General features: G+C 37.6%; 1 protein-coding gene across 2 annotated transcripts in view; it reads left to right on the top strand.

Annotated features, from left to right (window-relative positions):
• Dpp10 (dipeptidyl peptidase like 10) overlaps positions 1-21,603 on the top strand; it is a 720,356-nt gene that overhangs the window by 558,146 nt on the left and 140,607 nt on the right. For both annotated transcript variants that reach the window (XM_006980956.4, XM_076547250.1), the window contains 2 exons: positions 8,850-8,902; positions 9,005-9,086. In XM_006980956.4, coding sequence (XP_006981018.1) covers positions 8,850-8,902; positions 9,005-9,086 — 135 coding nt within the window. The remainder of the gene's footprint in view (positions 1-8,849; positions 8,903-9,004; positions 9,087-21,603) is intronic.

The raw sequence follows: 21,603 nt of genomic DNA, 5'->3' as shown, positions 1-21,603 counted from the left end.
CGTTTTGACATGTGTAAGATAAAATCTCAAAGTAGTTTTGTTCTGATTTTGTCTGATGGCTAAGAATGCTGAGCATTTCTTTGAGTGTTTCTTGGTCATTTGAGATTCCTCTATTGAGAATTCTGTTTAGTTCTGTACCCTATTTTTAATTAGATTTTTTGATAACTCATTTCTTGAGTTACTTATATATTTTAGATATTAGTCCTATATTGGATATGGATTGTGGAGTTTATTAAAAAAAAACTTTTTCCTATTTTGTAAGCTGCCTTTTGTCTGATTAATGGTGTGTTTTGCTTTGCTGAAACTTTTCAGTTTCATTAGATCTCATTTATTATTGATCTTATGCCTGCACTGTCATTATTCTGTTCAAAAAGTTTTTTCCCATGCCATGCTTTCTCACTTTCTCTTATATGAGCTTTAGTGTTTCTGGTTTTACACAGAGGTCTTTGATCCACTCAGAATTGAGTTTTGTGCTGGGTAATTATGGATTTCTTTGCATTCTTTTATATGAAGACATTTAGTTTAACTAGTACCATTTTTGAAGATGTTTAATTTTTTTAGTTTGTATTTCTGACTTCTTTATCAAAACTGAGGTATCCATAAGTGTTTGGATTCATGGTCTAACTCCTCAATGACTCCACTGATGAACATGATTGCTTTTATGTCAATACCATGTGGGTTTTACTACTATAGGTATGTAACACAACTTCAATTCAGGGATTGTTATACCTCCAGAATGTTTATATTGTTCAAGATTGTTGTTGCTATCCTGTGTTTTTTTTTTTGTTATATATCATGTCAAGTTGATAATTGTCCTTCTGGTGTCTGTAAAGAATTGTGTTGGGATTTTGATGAAGATTGTGTTAAAATGTAAATTGCCTTTAGTAACATGGCCATTTTTTACTATGTTAATCCATGAGCTTATCCATGAGCATGGGAGATCTTTCTATCTTCTGATATCTTCTCCAATTTCTTTTTTCAAAGAGTTAAAGTTTTTGTCATACAAGGCTTTCAATTGCTTTGTTAGAGTTACCTTAAGATGTTTTATATTACTTGAGACTGTTGGGAAAGGTGTTATTTCCCTGATTTTTTCTCAGCCCGTTTTTCATTTGTATATAGGCAGGCTACTGATCTTCTTGAGATTCTCTTGTATCTAGCCACTTTGCTGAAAGTGGTTATCAGCTGTAGGAGTTCTATGGTGGAATTTTTAGGGTCATTATTATATCTCTTTGTCAACTTCACATGCAGAGACATCACTATTCAAATATAACCTTTCCTTTCTCCTTGTCCCCAAGTTGCTTTTGGTCATGGTATCTTCTTGTTACAAAAGGAATCATAAGTCAGACAGATGGGTTTTCATGTTGTACTCAAAAACAGAAGGTACTGGGAGATAAATCTTATATTGAGTGCCACCACTGTCTGAGTGATTGGCTTCCACTCTCTAGGCCTGTGTATGCTGATCAGGGTATTTGACAAATCAAGGTGATCTGAAGCTGGTGAATGTGGAGGTTTTTGTTGTTGTTGCTTGTTTTTGTTTTCTTTGTTATTGTTATTTTTAGATTCTTTGGGAGAAATTTGTTTCTTTTTCTGCTGTTTTGTAACATGGAATAATGTTTACAGACTAATGTTCATTTATATGACATCATGAAGCTTGTAGGCTCATAATCTACACAAGTTGGTTGTTATTAGTAAAGTCACTGTTAGTTTGATTTTTAAAATAAATACAACCTTTTTCTTGTTCATTAGCAATTTTTATCTTACCACCTTGAATAGTTTATCACATCTGTGACTTATGAGTCAGTGCATGAGTACTTGGTGGTCCCTGTGCTGAAACCTAGAGAACATAATGCTTGCATTTCTCTTATTGTAGCAAAGGAATGTGAATTTTGGATTCAGCAATAACATTGGTCTAATTCTGGCTTATATGGTACATGTACACAATGGAATTTTATCTGCCCATGAAGGAAAATGAAATTTACAGGAAAATATCTGGAAATGGGAACTATATTAAGTGAGATAACCCTGATTAAGAAAGACAAATATTGAATGTTCTCTTCCATATGTGTATCTGAATTTCTACTTTTTATAGATGTGCACTAATGTGAAAGTGAGCGTGTGTAGATGCCAGGAAACTAGGAAGGGACCAATAAGAGAGAAAGGAAGGAAGAACCTTTAAAGGAGAGGGGTTGGGAAGGTGACAGAACACGTCATAAGAAGATGGGAGTGGGGATCAGCAGAGGAGGGCCTAGGTGGCAAATCAGCCAGAACTGAGGATGTATGAAAATGTCACAAGGAAAACTTCTACTTTGTAATATAATAATGTAAATAGAATAAGGGTAGAAAGACTTAGGAGGCAATTTGAAATACTGATGGGCACTAACTAGGGCTCCCATCATTTCCAGCTCATGTTTCCTTTTACCTGGTGTTTCAGGTTCACAAAGCCTCTTGTAATGGAACTTTTAAGGAGATTTTTGTAAAGCCGTTCCTTACAATGTGAGGAACCATAGTTACAACAGCAAATCCAGCTCCCTCATGGCTCCTGCTCTTAACATCATCATAAAAAAAAGACTTTCAATAAACAAGGTCACCACTAACTCCTCTTCAAAGGTGTCTCTAGAATAAACGGGTGCATTCTATCACCAGCTTCCAAAAGAAACAGGTCCTTTTGTCCTGTCCTGCCTGCTTGCCATGTCATTGTCTTTCTTTATAAATGCTATTGATCCAGGCTTGCTTTCTCACAGTTCAATTTCCCTCGTTCTCTGGGTTGATGACAAATCCATAATCCCATTTTAAATATTCTCTGGGCCATGAAAACAGCATGCAATTTATATCAATTTAGCAACCTAACTACGGTGCAGAGATAGCTTTGGTAAACCAAGATACCAACTCTGGTTCAGGCTCAAGTAACTCTACTCTCCACTTCCTTTTTCTTGTGAGTCTAATTCTCCTTGACTGAATCCCCGTAGATGTCTTAGGTAATAACTGATGTTCTAAGGCGAAAGTGAAAGAAAAACAACTAAAGAATGAAGGGGCTTAAGTGTTTGATCTGATATATTAAATCATCTTTCAAACTGTGAAATCTGTTATCTTTGGTAATCACAATTATTTCATGCATAGTCCTGGCAATGAAATTTTGAGCATCTTTGTTAGAACTGGGATGTGATTCTATAGTAAAGTCCTTGCTTGCTCTGCCCAAGGTTTCTAGAGTTGTTTGGGTCAGAGCCTGGGCCCTGGTCATCCTGATAAACCAAGCTCACCCATCCATCCTCAATGTTCAAATTAAACAAATACCGGTGAAAATCAGAAAAAGTGGATTGGATGTATTCAGCTTGGTCACACTGGGAATACAAAATGGTTCATAACACCAAAGGTTATCTTTCTGGTCCTGACATGGGGTTTAAATAGAGGGTCAGAGTTACATATAAGTAAGTAGCCCTGATCAAGTCAGAGCATTTCCAGTGAATTCACAGGTTCTTGTATCCAGGTACAAGGACTAGGATGGAGACAAATGGATATTAGCTAAAGCAGGCACAGTCTAGAGACAGATGGACTTTCAAGGAAGGAAGCAGGCTTGATTTAAGACAAAACTTAGCAACCCAAACAGGCCCACTGTACAAAGAATTAGAGGCTGGCTTGTATGTCACATTGCATGTAACATTTTTTTTTAGGTTGTTTGGATTGCATGGACTTTGGGACTCTTTTGCATTGTGCTCTGTCTACTACACATAGTTCTACATGTAATCTGTGCGTGCTTTAGTATTATAAAAAATAGGTCACCTACAGATACTTTGTAACTCTGTGCCACACTAGCAGGATTTAGGTGGCCTTATCCAGGGGTTCCCAGCTTTTCTCTTTTCTGGCTGCTTTCTTTCCCACATACTTACCTGCTTCTGACCAAGGATCTCCCAGACCATCCCAGTCTCCATTCTACTCTACTGCCTTACTGACCTTAGGTGGTTACTATATAACTCCTCAGTGTGAACTTAGATTTGTCTTGTCCATAAAGAAATGAACCATGACTAAAAGCAAATGAGCTAAATGTTAATGAATACCAGAAAGATTCCTTAGTGGTCCTTTATTCTCTATGTAGGGTTGAGGCCTCCTAGGATTTTCCACCTTCAATACATTATAATACTAGCATGTTTATTGCTACTGTTCTTGTTCAGCTCCTGTCTACCCAGGACCTGAACTTTATGGACTTAGCTTCTGATATCACTAGGAGGCACAATCTCATATAAAACTTGGTAATCCTCTGGCTCTTACAATCTTTCTGTTTCCACTTCTGCAGTAATCCTAGAACCTATGGTTTGAGAGTTGTATTGTAGATGTATCCAGTGGCTCTACCACTCTGCATATTGATTGCTTGTAGTTTTTTTGCCTCAATGGTCTCTCTTTAATGAACAAGAAATGTAATTATATTATAATCTCAAAAAATAAATAATTTTAAAAAGGAATACAAGAAAGAAATATTTAAAGATATGAATGTTATTAAATTCAGGATAGGGGAGAATGTAGAACAGTGTCTTTCAGTAGATATTCACTAAAGACAGACACACTTCCCATTGAATAATCTGCTTTTTAAATAAATCCACCCATTTTACAGATGGAAGGAGAGAAGGAGTACATGAAGAGAGAGGGAGAGAGAGAAAAGACATACTTTCTGCCTTATCTGACACCTTCCATCTTATCATCCATATTCTATGTTCTACTGTGGGTATAGGATCTGATTTTAATTCTACAAAGTTATATAACATGTTCATGTTTGAGGTCATTTCAGGGAAATGGACACATGGACATGCCCAGCCTTATGCATTGTGACAAAGGACACTGAACTTACAGAAAGGAGTTCTAAGTTGTGTACAATGCCAGGTTTTAAGATATCTTAGAAACTTCTGGCTTTGTGGCATGTATAAATGGGATCAAAACCCTTTAATATTTCGACCTACTATAGCTTTGGAGACAAGTCATGGCTATAAACTAAAGATAACATAACAGTGATTTTCCATCATAACATACCTACAGAAAGAAAGAAATGTTATAATGGACTACAGATCAAAAAACATGTGTTTTTCCTATTCTCCAATTCACATTCTCTGAGAAGCAGCTAAGAATTTTGTCTTATTTTTTTCATTTTCCCTATGTGTGTAGGAAGTAGGCATGTATGCATATGGATGATTAGTGTGCATGCTCATGTGTGCATGCATGTGTGTGTCTGTGTGCCTGTGTGTGTCTGTGTATGTCTGTCCATATGTATATACATTCATGGGAAGGCCCATTATGGATGTCAGAAATCATTCTCAATCAATCTTCTACCTTAATTATTAAGGCAGGGTCTTTCACCAAACCTAGAGCTCACCAATATGGTTATCTTTTCTAACCAGCTGGATCTGGAGATCCTTGTCTCCATCTTCTCTAGCAGAAATTATAGTAGGGCCACTAAGCCCACCTTCCATTTATATGAGTGCTGACATCACAGGTCGACTGATGTATACAGCCTACATTTACATGAGTTCCTGGGGATTTGAATCTGGTCCTCATGCTTACACAATAAGAACTTTAGTCTTTGAGCCATTTATCCAGCCCCCATCTACACATTTTAGATTCTCACATATGAGCTGGCAAACTCTAGACTAGATATTATAGAAAGAGACCAACATTCTCTTTCTATAATATCTACCAACTCAAGTTTCAGTAATTATTTGAGTGGTCTGTTTTGCTCCAAATGCTAAGGCATAGGAAATGTTGCTTGCATGATTAATGTGGGGCTAGAAACCTGGAAACGTGTGCTGAGTGATCAGTGGCAGGGGTGAATGGCCACGTATACTGGATGATCAGAGGTGAACGGCTTCTTTGCACTCATAACATAGTTCACAAATTTATCTGCCGTGAAGAGCAATTGCTCAGTTGACAGGTTGCTTTGGTGAACAGAACTCTTAGAGATAAAAGATGTTGACAGAGGCAGGCATATTTCTCATCCCTGTGTCAGCTCTGAAGTGATATCTACAGTTTCAAGCTAGAAGTCAGTGCTTATGTCAGAATATATGCTAAAACTGGTATGATGCAGAGAATATTAACATGGTCACAGTGTCAAGTTGACATGCAAACCCATTTAAAAAATATATTGGAGTTAGGGGTAAGGGAAGTGGCTGAGTTGGTAAAGCTCATGCCATATAAGCATGGAGACCTGGATTTGTTCCCCAGAAATCACATAAAGCTAGACATGGGGCTATAGAGATCTTTCAATGGCTAAGCATACTGGCTGCTCTTCCAGAGAATACAGGTTTAGTTCCCAGCACTCACATGGTGGCTAATAACCACCTATAACTCCAGTTTCAGGGAATCTTATAGCCTCCATGGAAATGACAATGCATGCACATTGTGCACAGAAACACATTCAGGCTAAATATTTATATGCATATACTAAAAATAAATACTTAAAAAAAGCTACAGAAGCTAGCATTTGCCTGGAAGCCTAGTGCTGAGAATGCAGAGACAGGAGAATCTTTGGGGCTAATTGGCCAGCATAGCTTAGTAAGTGAGCCCTGAGTTCAGAGACATTATCTCAAAATACAAAGTAGACAGAGTTTTTTTTTTTCCAAGTTGAAGAGCAACTGAGGAAAAAACCTGAGTTTGATCTCCAGCTTCCATGCACACATGTGCAAGTTCATGTTCAATCACACACCAGCATGCAGCCAGCCATACACAGAAATAAAAAAAAATCATAAAACTTGCAGTCAGATACATAATGTTATTGAATATGTTGGTAATGTCAACATAGATAAAAATAAACATTACTTTTGTTCTTTTAGCTCTCAAAAAAGGAAATCTCAGATTTGAAAAATGATTCCATAAACAATGGATGAACAAAGCCCCAATGAGAAATGTTAGTGAATAGGGAAATTGGGGTTTTAGAGAAAAAAAAAGAAATATTTATACTACTTTGCAGAATTTGCAGCCAATTTGTTTAATCAAAACTATTATGATAATGAAAAGAAGCAGAGGTTTTACTTCTGTGGGTTTTAAGTGACAATATTAAAAATGTCTGTACATTGCACCCTCAACAGAGCAACAAAATCCCTATTGTAAATGTAAACTAAAAATGCAAAGTATCAGCGTAAACCCACAAACCAATAATATTTCAAAATAGCAAGGCAAGTTAGGGACTTTTTTTCTCTAGCTTAACAAAGCTTCAGGAAGAAATAATTTTCCCTGGGATAGAACCCCCTTCATCATTACTTTCCTAATTTATCCTTTTCATTTTCCTCCAGATTCCTCAGTTTCATCATTTCAAGTTAGAAAAAGACAGAAATCCAGATACAATTTCATACTATGCACCACCCTTCAGTGTGTAAGGTTTCAGGGTGCCCTATTACGGATGCTGTTATCCTTGGGAAAAATAACTTTTCAAAAGAAAGTGTGTGTGTGTGTGTGTGTGTGTGTGTGTGTGTGTGTGTGTGTGTATGTGTGTGTGTGTTTGCATTTGCATGTGCATGCATACATGAATGCAAATGCATGTGTACTCTATGGCTGGATAACAGGAGGTTAGTAAACAGCCTCAGGTGTTGGTTCCTGCCTTGCACCTTGCTTGAGACAGGATCTATCGCTATTCCCCACTGTCTATGCCAAGCTAGCTGGTGACTGAGCTTCTGGAGACTGCCATGTCTCTGTTTTCCATCTTACTAAGGTCACAATGGGATTGCAAACGTGCACTACCACACATGGCTTTAGGTGCATTCTAGGGAACTAACTTCTCATCCTCATGCTTGTGTGGCAAGTGCTTTATGAACCAAAACATTTGGGGAGAATAGCTCGAGAAGGAGCTGGGAAAATGGCTCAAAAGTGCAGAGAGCTTGATGCGTTTTCAGGGTACCTCTGTTCAATGTATGACACCCTTGTGGGGTGACACACAACCACCTGTAACTACAGCGTTGGGGGATCCAACCACTTTTATGGCCTCTGGGAGTAACTGCACTAATGTACTCATGCTCCCACAGACAAACCTGCGTATACATAATTAAAAATAAAAATTTAAAAATTCTTGAAGGTTACTAAGCATTAACTAACTATCTAATAAAGCATAACTGCAATGGCAAGAAAGTACTAACCTTGTTTGATTTTATTAGCAAACGTTTTTACAAAAAATAAAATGAGTTCCTCCCTTTCAGAAAGATTGTTTAGCAAGTATCATCTGGGTATTGTGTGTAAGCACAATGCCATGTAGTTAGGCAAGTTTGAGAAAGTTGTTAAATCCTGTATCTGGGAAAGGTAGGCATGCTTAAAATATTGATATAATTAGGCCTATGCCATAGAGCGGGTATAAGAGCCTCAGAGTGAAATATATTTCAAAATAGTGTCAGTAAAAGCAACACAAACAGGGTACATGCAAAGAAAATTTCTACCTCAGTTAAGGATACCCTAACTCAAAAAAAACAATCAATAAGGTTAAAACAACATACATGAAAGATACACAGAGAAAATGAATTTAATTCTATCTCAAAAAAAAAAAAAACACAAGGCAAAAAACCAACAAGAAAATAGAGATGGCTTCTGAGGAACTAGTGCCTAGTTTGACCTCAGGTTCCAAAGGGTCAGACACACACACACAAACACACACATGAATGCACTCACATATACACACACAAACAAACATACACACAAAGAATGCAGGATAGGCAGAATGGATAATAAAAGATACGTTTTCTGGCTAAAAAGACACAAAAAACAATAGTCACCTTAATTGGAATATTTCATATGTCTTACATTTTCCCTAATAGGCAATCTGTAGAGTGCATTAAGATCAATACTTTCCTGAAAACAATGATTGATTACTCTATTCTTTTTTATTTCAGATTTTTCATTATTCATTTACCGCTTCATATTTGATTTACAACATACACACTGGGTAAGTCCTTTGCTTTTCTGGGTTTTATGAGTCACTGTCAGGCTAAGTTCTCACAGACCAGACGTCAGTTTGCTCACGTGGAAATATTTACATCTTTTCAAGGGAAGTGTGGGAGTTGAATCCCCCAGAAGTCGAGGACTCAGTATTGCAGTATGCAGCCTGGGGAGTGCAAGGACAGCAGCTGGTAAGCATGCTTTCTCCCTGACCCTGTCCAGTGAGGCTAAATGTAAAGTCTTTACAGAACTCACTTCCGTGTACAATTTATCCTGCAATCCTTGAAGTTTTTCTAAGGTCCTCTGGATTATTTATCTTAAATAAATATTTCTTTGTTTAAATTATTTATCTTAAATGGTTTCCTAAGAGTATATCAAATGAGGATTGGGAGGTAGCTCATTGTGTATCTGAGTAGCATGTGGACCTCAGTCTGAACTTCAGCAGCCATTCAAAAGCTGAGTGTCATGGTATGCTCATAACCCCAGCCCTAGAAAGACAGACAGGTGGATCCTTGGAGCATCCTGGCCAGCCAGTATGGCCCACTCAGTCAGTTCCACCTTCTATAGAATATGTTTTCTTAAAAAAAATGGTGACTGGAAATGGCATCCAAGTTTGATCTCTGGCTTACTATACACACATTTGTATATCCCCTGCCACCTGCGCATGTGTGTGAGCACATACACGTATACACACACACACAAACACACATGAAAGAATGTACCAAATGACACTAGTAGTATTTGCTATTTGGCCAATTTGAAAAGTGTTTAGCAGCTACTAGATGATCAAACCCATAATTAATAAGAAAAACAAAAGGAAATCTAGGATATTTAGCCTTACTTCCACACAATTCCCACCCCCTAGTGTTGCCAACTGTTTTGCAAAATTTATAATGAAATTCTTGATTACTAAAGTATTGGAGGCAGTAATATTTGACAGTCATTTGTGTATTTTTATACTTATTTTGCTGTTGTTTGTCTTTTGTTTAATTTTTTCTGGTTTTTGAGATAAGATCTCACATAGCTCAGTCTGTTTTTTTCAACTACCTATGTACACAAGGATGAACTTGAACATCTGATTCTCATGTCATCACCTCCTGAATGCTGGGCTCGCAGGCATATACTACCACACATGGTTTATGAGGTGCTGGGAATCAAATACAGGGCATACCAAGTGAGCACTGTACCAACTGAGCCTCAGCCCAACCCTTAGTACTTTTTTAATTTAAAAAAAATGTTTATGATTTATGTGGGGGCGGGGGGGGGGTGCACATGCATGCCAGGTGCCGTGCACCATACTTGTGTGTAGAGGTTAGAAGATAACTTGTGGGACTCACTTCTCTCCTAGCGTGTGAGTCTCAGGAATATTCCTCAGATCATTAGGCTTGGAGGCAAGCACCTTCCTCCAAGAACCTTCTCCAGGTCCAAGGATGTTAGTGTTTTAGTTCTTTTCTAATACAAACATGGAAGACTATAGAGATCTCTAAATTTTCCTTAATCATTACCTAGTACACTTGATAATAATGTTTTTGTAAGATTTGATTTCGCTATCCACTGTGATGTCTCTTTGCAGATGGATTAAGTTGATACTTACATTTTAACTCATGGTGGTGCAGAATCAGTGCTAACACCCGATTGTATTATTTAGAAGTGTGTCTACACAATGAATGTGACCTGACCTTCATGCTTTCTATGCTCAATATACAACTTGATGAATGTGTTGTATGGAGAATTGTGAAGCTTCCCTAGTGGTGGATGCCTTTCTCTACCGAGCCTGTTAGAACAATCTTAATGATTATATCCCTGTTCATATTTACGTGCTAATGATGTTGGGTGTGTGGTGTTTCTTTGGGTGCTGTCAATTTTACATGATAGAACTAAACTATGCTTTCAAGAGTAAGGGGATTTTAAAATGATAATTATATCTAAAATAGGAAATTGAATTCATGATAATTTAATCAACATGTATTTATCTTATTTACAGGCCTAAGTCTAACCTTTAAAAAGTCTTTTAATTGAGTTTAGAAACATCTAGATGTTTTAAAAATTAAAATGAATAGTTCAACATTAGCCAGATGGGCTGAAGTAGGTTTCTCATTTTCTGTGCTCCTCAATTTCTTTATTAATAAAGTGAAAACATCTACATTATTATATCATGATAAAATTTTGAATAGTACTATTTCCTTCAACAGGCCACCCAACATTGTTGTTTTTATAAATAATTCATTATTCCATTTATAAATTCAAGAAATCATTTCTACTAAGTTAAAAAAATGAAATGGCACTAGCATCTTAACAAATAGGCTACAGAAAAGCAAACAGATTTCCACTAAAAAAATTAAAAAAAAAATCTTCTCACAATGAGTAAGCTTGAGATGGGATGGGGTATATGGCAGTGGCAGGTCATTTGACTTTGGTCAAGACATTAATTTATATTGGTATCTCATGTTTACCATGGCTAAAATAAAGACTTTTAGCTTTGCCTTCAAGCCTTAGTCATGTATAATACTATATTATTTTAACTTTTCTTTAAAAACAAGATTTTAATAGCTTTATTTTTGTAAGCATGAGGATAACGAATACTAAGGATTAAGGCAGGTTGAAAGAAAAGTGAGGGACCCACATCATTTGTTCATTTTTTTAAAATCACAGTGTGGTACCCAGCTGTGCTATGATACATAATCACTATTACTGACAGGTAGACTTTTGTGGTGATTTGGTGGATGTATTTATTCCCTAAAATGGAACCTGAGAGTTAAATGTAGTGTTTGAGGCACCTGCTTAAAATGGAGAATCTTCAATTTCCTTCATTTTAGCATAGTTTAATGGATTTATGTGAAAGCTAGATTCAGCAAATAAAAGGCTTACTTTAAAATATCGAGAAATGCATATGCAAGTATAATAGTCGCTAAATTGTATTTCACAAATAAATCCTGCAAAATATCTGGTATTCACTATATTTTTTACATTAAATAGAAGACTTTTTTTTAACTTATATTGATTCTTTGTGGATTTCCTATCATGCATCCTGATCTCACTCACCTTCCCATCCCCACCCCTTTGCCCTTGCTACCTCTATCCCCAAACAAAACAAAACAAAATTTAAAAGTATGGCCAACAACAAAACATAAAAAAAACCAACAATAACAAAAATCTCAGTGTGAAAGCTGTAGTGTGGCCCATTGAGTCACACAGTATACCCTTCATCCATACATCCTTCACTGCAATGGATCATTGGTCTGGTTCAAGGCCTTTTGCTTCTGCTACACTATTGATACTGGGTCCTCACTGGGACTCCTCCTGGATATCCTGTTGTTGCCCTGTGTCATGGAGATCCTGTATCTTTGGATCTGCAAGTACAGTACCTTCACATGCCCCAGCAGTTCATAGATGAGGTGGATGTTGAGATGCTCTAACTCATAACTCTGTTTCTGGGCCAAGGTGGTAGCTAGATTTCTCAGCCCACCAGCTTTCCCTCAGTAAGTGACCAGTTTAATAAATAATTATGAAGCAAACAAGCCAGTGATTTAAAATGAAAATGGAATTCAGCTGTCTGGATATCAATGTCATCCTTGTATGTTTGCATTACCCCACAGATACTTAGAGAATCTTAGAAACAAGAAAAAACAATGTCTTTACTTCTCCCTTGTAAAACTGTCTCTAGAGTCAGGATTTTTTCCCCCAGAAGTATAGAAAGGTGACAAGATTGCCTGGAAGCTAGGAACAAATATGCCAGTTGCTTTCAGAGGAAACATATGATGGAGGCATTTGTGTATAACCACAGGACCCAGAAGCAGGAGGTGGGGAGTAAGTCATGTTAACAGGAGGTGGGAGCAGGAAATGTTAACAGGAGCTGGGCAGCAGGTAGTGCTAACAGGTGAGCAGCCACCCTAATCTCAGTGCTCCAAGTTGGCAGTGTGAACAATTGTGCTAGCCACTTTTTTTAGTCAAAGTCAAAATCAGTGAAATTCTAGAACCTAGAAACAAGATAACTTCATGTTTCTTGAGAATCCCTAGAAATTCTTTCAAACATTGGCTAGTTTCGGTGACATTCATTTTCCAAGCTTGGAAGTATATCTCCACTAAAATAATGTCACTTTGGTATTGTCAATGAAGTGGTATTAATTGTTTGGTTTATTTCATAATTCTCAATAATTTTTCTACCTATTTCCAAGACAGTCATTAAAAATGTTCTTCTGGGTTCTCTTGGGAAGCTAAGGCAGCATGGTGAGCTAAGGTTAGTTGGTGGCTATCATTATTTCTCTCACCTCTATGGCTTTCACCCCTGTATTTGGCTCTGTGTTTCTTATTTAATACAACTGTTTAGAAATTCACCCACAGGGTATAGACAATCATAGAAAAAAAAGTAATTTAAAAATAATAGTAAAGGAGACAGGCCCAGCGGCGGAGACAAGCAGAAGCACGTAGGCCTGCGGTGGTGACCCACAGAGGTAGAAGGGCTCCTCGGCAGCAGCCGACAGGGACATTCAGGCCTGGTGGCGGCCCGCAGATGTAAACAGGCCCGGCAGCGGAAACAAGCAGACACAGGTAGGCCTGCAGCGGTGGCCCGCAGCGGTGGCCCGCAGAGGTAGACAGGCCCAGCGGAAGCGGCCGACAGGGGACAGGGACATACAGGCCCGGCGGCAGCTGGTAGAGACATACAGGCCCGCGGTGGTCCACAGAGGCAGACAGGCCTGGCGACGGAGACAAGCAGACACAGGTAGGTCCACGCTGGCAGCCGGCAGAGGTAGACTGGCAGGGCAGAGGCAGTTAGGCCCAGAGTGGAGGCAGACAGGCACAGCAGGCGGTCGGCGGAAACACAGTCACAATAAAAACCAGAAACAGAGCTATTACCCACTGAAGAGCTAGTGAAAACAAACTCTTGATCAAAAGCTTGGAACAGGGATGCCTCTAACCGCAATACCTGGGGAAGAAGTTATCTCCCTGGGACAGAACCAGAACGAATCTGAACACTCCATCTGAGGACAACCCAGGGCCCAGCTGCTGATCCTGTGAAACCCAACAACTTGGAGGTGTTGGTGAGATACCCCGCTCAGCTGAAATCTATCCGGGAGAGGATTCAGATCCCTACAGTTTGAAGTCTGAAGAAATAAGATCAGCTGAGGAGTTGATGAATGAACAAAACGTGACCTGAGAACACAGAAGAAGGCGCTGCCCAGCCACCAAACCAGATCACCAGAATCATAAACATACACTTCATTGACTGAGATCAGCTGCCCCTGAAGAAACAGCCCAATAGCTCCAATTTAACCAAGAACTCCTACTAAACGAAGACTAAAAATTAGAACAAGAGAGGCACTCTCAGACACAGACACCACCTGCACCGAGCAGAGGAAGAGATGAGTGCAAAAATACAGGCAACAACATAAAGACCTATATGGCAACATCAGAATGTAGTAATTCTACACCTGCAAGACCTGAACATACCAAGACAGAAGAAACAGAAGAAATCAACCCTAAAAATGACTTTAAGAAGATGATAGAGGCCCTTAAAGAAGAAATAAAACATTCCCTTAAAGAGGAAATGAAAACTTCCCTTAAAGAGGAAATGAAAAAATCCCTTAAAGAGGAAATAAAAACTTCGCTTAAAGAGGAAATGAAAAATTCCATTAAAGAGGAAATAAAAACTTCCCTTAAAGAGGAAATGAAAAACTCCATTAAAGAGGAAATAAAAAACTCCCTTAAAGAAATGGAAGAAAAAACGAACAAAAAATGGGAAGAAATCAAAGAAAGCCAAGAAAAAGCAATTAAACAGATGAAAGAAACATTCCAAGATCTGAAAAATGAATTTGAGACAATAAAGAAAACACATGCTGAGGGAATGCTGGAAATAGAAATCCTGACTAGACGAACAGGAAGTACAGAAACAAGCATAACCAACCGATTGCAAGAGATGGAACAGAGAATCTCTGACACTGAAGACATAATAGAGAAAATAGATTCGTCAGTCAAAGAAAACACCAAAGCCAAAAAAGTCGTAACACAAAACGTCCAGGAAATTTGGGACACCATGAAAAGACAAAACCTAAGAATAATAGGGATAGAAGAAGGAGAAGAATACCAACTCAAAGGCACAGAAAATATATTCAACAAAATCATAGAAGAAGACTTTCCTAACCTAAAGAAAGAAATACCTATGAAGATACAAGAAGCTTATAGAACACCGGATAGGCTGGATCCAAAAAAAAAGTCCCCTCGCCACATAATAATCAAAACACTACACACACAGAACAAAGAAAAAAATATTAAAAGCCACAAAGGAAAAAGACCAAGTAACATATAAAGGCAAACCCATCAGAATAACGCCAGACTTCTCAATAGAGACTATGAAAGCTAGATGATCATGGACAAATCTTATGCAGACACTAAGAGACCACACGGATGCCAACCCAGACTATTATACCCAGCAAAACTCTCAATCACCATAGGTGGAGTAAACAATATATTTCAGGATAAAACCAGATTTAATCAATACCTGCCCACAAACCCAGCCCTACAGAAAGCACTAGAAGGGAAAATTTAACCCAAAGAAGCTAAACACATCCATGAAAAATCAAGCAATAAATAATCCCACACCAACATACACCAAAGAAGGACAACACAACACAACCACAAAAAATAACAGGAATTTACAATCACTGGTCATTAATATCCATCAATATCAATGGTCTCAACTCACCTATAAAAAGACACAGGCTAACAGAATGGATAAGAAAACAGGACCCATCCATCTGCTGCATACAAGAAACACACCTTAACTTCAAAGACAGATACTACCTCCTAGTAAAGGGCCGTGAAAAGGCTTTCCAAGCAAATGGACCTAAGAAACAAGCTGGTGTAGCTATCCTAATATGTAATAAAATAGACTTCAAACTAAAATCAATCAAAAGAGATCAGGATGGACATTACATATTTATCATGGAAAAAATCCAGCAAGATGAAGTCTCGATTCTAAACATTTATGCTTCAAATACAAAAGCACCCACATTCATAAAAGAAACACTACTAAAGTTTAAAATGCACATCAAACCCCACACATTAGTAATGGGAGATTTTTACACACCACTCTCACCAAAAGACAGATCTACCAGACTGAAACTTAACAAAGAAATAAAGGACATAACAGATGTTATGGTTCAAATGGACTTAATAGATATCCACAGAACATTCCATCCTAACACAAAAGAATATACCTTCTTCTCAGCACCCCATGGAACCTTCTCAAAAATTGACCACATGCTTGGACACAAAACAAATCTCAACAGATACAAAAAAAATTGGAATAACCTCCTGTATCTTATCAGACCACCATGCCTTAAAGTTAGACCTCAACAACAACAAAAATTATAGAAAACCCACAAACTCATGGAAACTGAATAATGCCCACCTGAAACATCAATGGGTCAAAGAAGAAATAAAGAAAGAAATTAAAGATTTCCTAGAATTCAATGAAAATGAAAGTACAACATACCCAAACTTATGGGACACTATGAAAGCAGTGCTAAGAGGAAAATTCATAGCTCTAAATGCACACATGAAGAAGATGGAGCAATCCCATACCAATGAATTAACAGCACAACTGAAAGCTCTAGAACAAAAGGAACAAACTCACCCAGAAGAAATAGACACCAGGAAATAATCAAATTGAGGGCTGAAATCAACGAAATAGAAAACGAGAGAACAATACAAAAAAATCAATGAAACAAAGAGTTGGTTGGTTCTTTGAAAAAATCAACAAGATAGACAAACCCCTAGCCAAATTAACCAAAAGGCAAAGAGAGAGCACCCAAATTAACAAAATCAGAAATGAAAGCATAACAACAGACAACGAGGAAATCCAGAGAATCATCAGATCATACTTCAAAAAACTGTACTCCACGAAAATGGAAAACCAGGAAGAAATGGACAATTTTCTGGATAAATACCACATACCAAAATTAAATCAAGCCCAGATAAACCATTTAAATAGACCAATAACCCCTAAAGAAATAGAAACAGTCATCAAAAGTATCCCAACCAAAAAAAGCCCAGGACCAGATGGTTTCAGTGCAGCATTCTACCAGACTTTCAAAGAAGAACTAATACCAATACTCTTCAAAGTGTTCCACACAATAGAAACAGAAGGAACACTACCAAACTCTTTTTATGAGGCTACAATTACCCTGATACCCAAACCACACAAAGATGCAACAAAGAAAGAGAACTACAGACCAATCTCCCTCATGAACATTGATGCAAAAATACTCAACAAAATATTGGCAATCCGAATCCAAGAATACATCAAAACAATTATCCATCACGACCAAGTAGGATTCATCCCAGGGATTCAAGGATGGTTCAACATATGAAAATCAGTCAATGTAATACACCATATAAACAAACTGAAAGAAAAAAAACCACATGATCATCTCCTTAGATGCTGAAAAAGCCTTTGACAAAATCCAACACCCCTTCATGATAAAGGTCTTAGAAAGATCAGGAATACAAGGAACATTTCTAAACATAATAAAAGCAATTTATAGCAAGCCAACAGCAAACATCAAATTAAATGGAGAGAAACTCAAAGCGATACCACTAAATTCAGGAACAAGACAGGCCAATGGAATCGAATTGAAGACCCTGACATTAATCCATGTACATATGAACACCTGGTTTTTGACAAAGGAGCCAAAACTATACAATGGAAAAAAGAAATTATCTTCAACAAATGGTGCTGGCATAACTGGATGTCAATATGTAAAAGATTACAAATAGATACATATCTGTCACCATGCACAAAACTCAAGTCCAAGTGGATCAAAGACCTGAACATAAATCCAGTTACACTAAACTTAATAGAAAAGAAAGTAGGAAGCACTCTTGAACGCATTGGCACCAGAGACCATTTCCTAAATAAAACACCAACAGCACAGACCCTGAGCACAACAATTAATAAATGGGACCTCTCAAAGTTGAGAAGCTTCTGCAGGGAAAAAGACACAGACAATAAGACAAAAAGACAGCCTACAGAATGGGAAAAGATCTTCACCAACCCCACATCTACAGAGGATTGATCTCCACAGTATATAAAGAACTCAAGAAACTAGACATCAAAATACTGAACAGTCCAATTAAAAAATGGGCTAAAGAGCTAAACAGAGAATTCACAAAACAAGAATCACAAATGGCTGAAAGACATTTAAAGAAATGCTCAATATCCTTAATCATCAGAGAAATGTAAATCAAAACGACACTGAGATACCACCTTACACCAGTCAGAATGGCTACGATCAAAAACACCAATGACAGTCAATGTTGGAGAGGATGTGGAGCAAAGAGAACACTCCTCCACTGTTGGTGGGAATGTAAACTTGTACAACCACTGTGGAAATCAGTGTGGCGGTTTCTCAGAAAATTAGGAATCGAACTACCTCAAGACCCAGCCATCCCACTCTTGGGCATATACCCAAGGAATGCTGATTCATACCATAAAGATACATGCTCAGCTATGTTCATAGCAGCACTATTTGTAATAGCCAGAACCTAGAAACAACCTAGATGCCCATCAGCAGAAGAATGGATGAAAAAAATGTGGTACATATACACAATGGAGTAGTACTCAGCAGAGAAAAACAATGAAAGCATGAAATTTGCAGGCAAATGGATGGAACTAGAAAAAATCATCCTGAGTGAGGTAACCCAAACCCAGAAAGATAGCCATGGTATGCACTCACTCATAAGTGGATTCTAGATATAAAATAAAGAACAATCAGACCACAACCCATAGAACCATAGAAGCTATATATATAGCATGGAGGTCCCTAGGACGACTGTAGCTTATAATAAATTTCAGTTTTACTTAATTATTGAAAAAAATAGCCAAATGAATGGAAACACATGAACTATGAACCAAAGGCTGAGGGGCCCCCAGCTGGATCAGGCCCTCTGAATAGGTGAGACAGTTGATTGGCTTGATCAGTTTGGGAGGCAACTAGGCAGTGGGACCAAGTCCTGTGCTCATTGCATGAGTTGGCTGTTTGAAACTTGGAGCTTATGCAGGGACACTTGGTTCAGTCTGGGAGGAAGGGACTGGACCTGCCTGGACTGAGTCTACCAGGCTGATTGCAGTCCTCGGGGGAGGATTTGCCCTGGAGGAGGTGGAAATGGGGGATGGGCTGGGGGTAAGCGGAAGGGGTGGGAGGGGGGAGAATAGGGGAACCTGTGGTTGATATGTAGAACTGAATGGAATTGTAAAATAAAATAAAATAAATAAAAAAATAAAAAAGAATACACTAATTGCAATAAACATCAAAATTATGAAATGTAACAAATAACATCGGAAATAATGAAATGTTATCAATAAATACTAAAGGAAACCTAAAAAAACAATAATAGTAAAGTCTTTAAAGAAAAAAGTAAAATAATAAAAAAATAAGCCATATAGAGATGGAAAATACAAAAAAAATATTCTTCTGTCCTTTGCATGCACATGGTGCACAGATATGCATGTGAGCAAAACACCCATACACATAAAATTAATATTAAAATTTTTAAAAACTAAAAACAAAGAAATTAATAATAATTATAGGTTTCCTCATGAAAATCCTTCATGAGTGGATCTCAAATCTACTTACTACCAAGTAACAACAAACTTAAGAATAGTACTTATTTTCTATGTGAATTTATTTTCTATTTTGCTTATCTTTACTTTCTTTTGTGAAATAATTAATTATTATTATTATTGATTAAGTATGAATTTGGGGATGCAAGCATGCACATAGGGGTGCAGGTGCCTTCAGCAGCCAGAACAGTCTGGAGTTAGAGGCAGTGGTGAGTCTCCTAATGTAGATGCAGGAACGGAACTCAGGTCCTCCAGTAAAGAAGTGCTCACTCTGCACCACTGAGCTGTCTCTCCAGCTCTTCCCTTTTATGTTCTACATAGCTCATTTCCTCATCACTGATGGGGAGCTAACAGCACTGCACTTCCCCTCACTTGGTATTTAATATGTTCATACAGACATGAGGCTCTCCAAACAATACCTGCTATAAGTGGTTAAGTTGTTAATTTTTATTATTATTTTAAAATTATGAAAGAAATACCTTATTGAAAGAAATATTTAATTGAATTTTTGAATTCCATGGGATTTTAAATCCAGTCGTTTTGTGGGAACTAGACAGCTCTTCAGATTTTTACAAAAAGCATTCTTAAAAGCCTTTTATTAAACATTTGAAAAGAAATAAGTATTTATCAAGATTATATTTTTGCAGATGTAAATATGAATTCAAATAAAGTAAAAGACATGAGCCAAAAATGGCTAACAGTGAATTTCATATGACTATGACAGGCTTTGTCAATATTTGAGGCCATCAGCAAACTCAGCAATGTGACTTTATGACTGATATGCCAGTGCCATACTTTAATTAGTTATGGATTCAATAAATTGACGAGTCCTGCACTGTGTACTTACTTGGGAATAATTAATTTCTGATCCCTGGTTTTCATTTTCTAATCTTATTTGCTATAAAGAAAAAAACCAAAATCTTGGTATGCAGAAGACAAGAAGAGAGAGGCACATGATGTGTGTGATAAAGAGGGTTTATGTTGGTGCTTCATTGATTGACCAGGGTCTTCTGTTGCATTACTATGATGGAAGAAATTTTGGATGTGGCCAGTGTTGCCAGGAAAATACCTTAGAAGCAGCAAAAGCATACATGTTCGGGAAAAGATGGTGAATATGCACACCATTTTAGCTGCAGTAAGTGTTTAATTAGAAGAAACAGTATGGAAGAAGACTCTGGAAAGAGAGAGGGGACAGAAGAAGCCACAGATTTCTGTCTTCCCACTTAGGCAAACATCATACTAGCAGACATGTAATTATTCAGATGTTTAGAATCTGAAAGTATGAACATCTGTAAGAAGACATAGGTATAAGCTATAGTTAATTTTGATTGATTTCTGCTATTGGCTGGACAGAAGATCTCTGCCTCATGAGTGGCAGGCAGAAGTATATATGGTCTTGGAGCATGCCTTGAACATATGCGATCCAATGTGAACAATGGCATCTGAAATCCAAATGATGAAAATTTTTTCTTAGTACCACGTACCACTTCAGGTCTGAAGCTGCATACACCAGCATACACAGCCATCATTTCAGGCTCCTGACTACCACTATTGAAAGCACTCTCTACTGTCAAGTTAAACTTCAGGAGGGTGGAAGAGCCCTTGACTTTTAAATATTGTGTTGCTAGGTTGAGAGGATGGTTAGCTACTCATGCTAGTGTGTGGAAGACAGGGCTTTTAGCAAGTCATAGTACAGAACACTAATCCAAAAGATTTGGTTATTGCCTTAAGTGGTAGATTAATTGAGAATGGCCCCCAAAGTCTTACACGTTTGAATACTTCATCTATAGTTGGTGGAACTCTTTGAGAATGATTAGAAGGTATGGTCTGTTGGAGGAAGTGTGTCATTAGGGATTGGCTTTGAGGTTTCAAAAGCCCATGTAAAGTGGTTTGAATAAAAATGTCCCCATAGACTCATATATTTGAATGCATAGTCACCAGGAAGTAGCATTACTTGAGAAGAAATAAAAATTATCACTGCACAGCTGCTCTTAATACAAAGTTGTTCTGACCCATTTTGATTCTTTAGACTGTTTTTTGTGTCTGTATTCACTTTCGTATTTGATCAATTCTATCCTTCATCTTAG

Source organism: Peromyscus maniculatus, chromosome 11 (assembly GCF_049852395.1).
Source record: "Peromyscus maniculatus bairdii isolate BWxNUB_F1_BW_parent chromosome 11, HU_Pman_BW_mat_3.1, whole genome shotgun sequence".
In the NCBI taxonomy this organism is placed as follows: Eukaryota; Metazoa; Chordata; class Mammalia; order Rodentia; family Cricetidae; genus Peromyscus; species Peromyscus maniculatus.
This window is presented reverse-complemented; position numbering and strand designations above follow the sequence as displayed.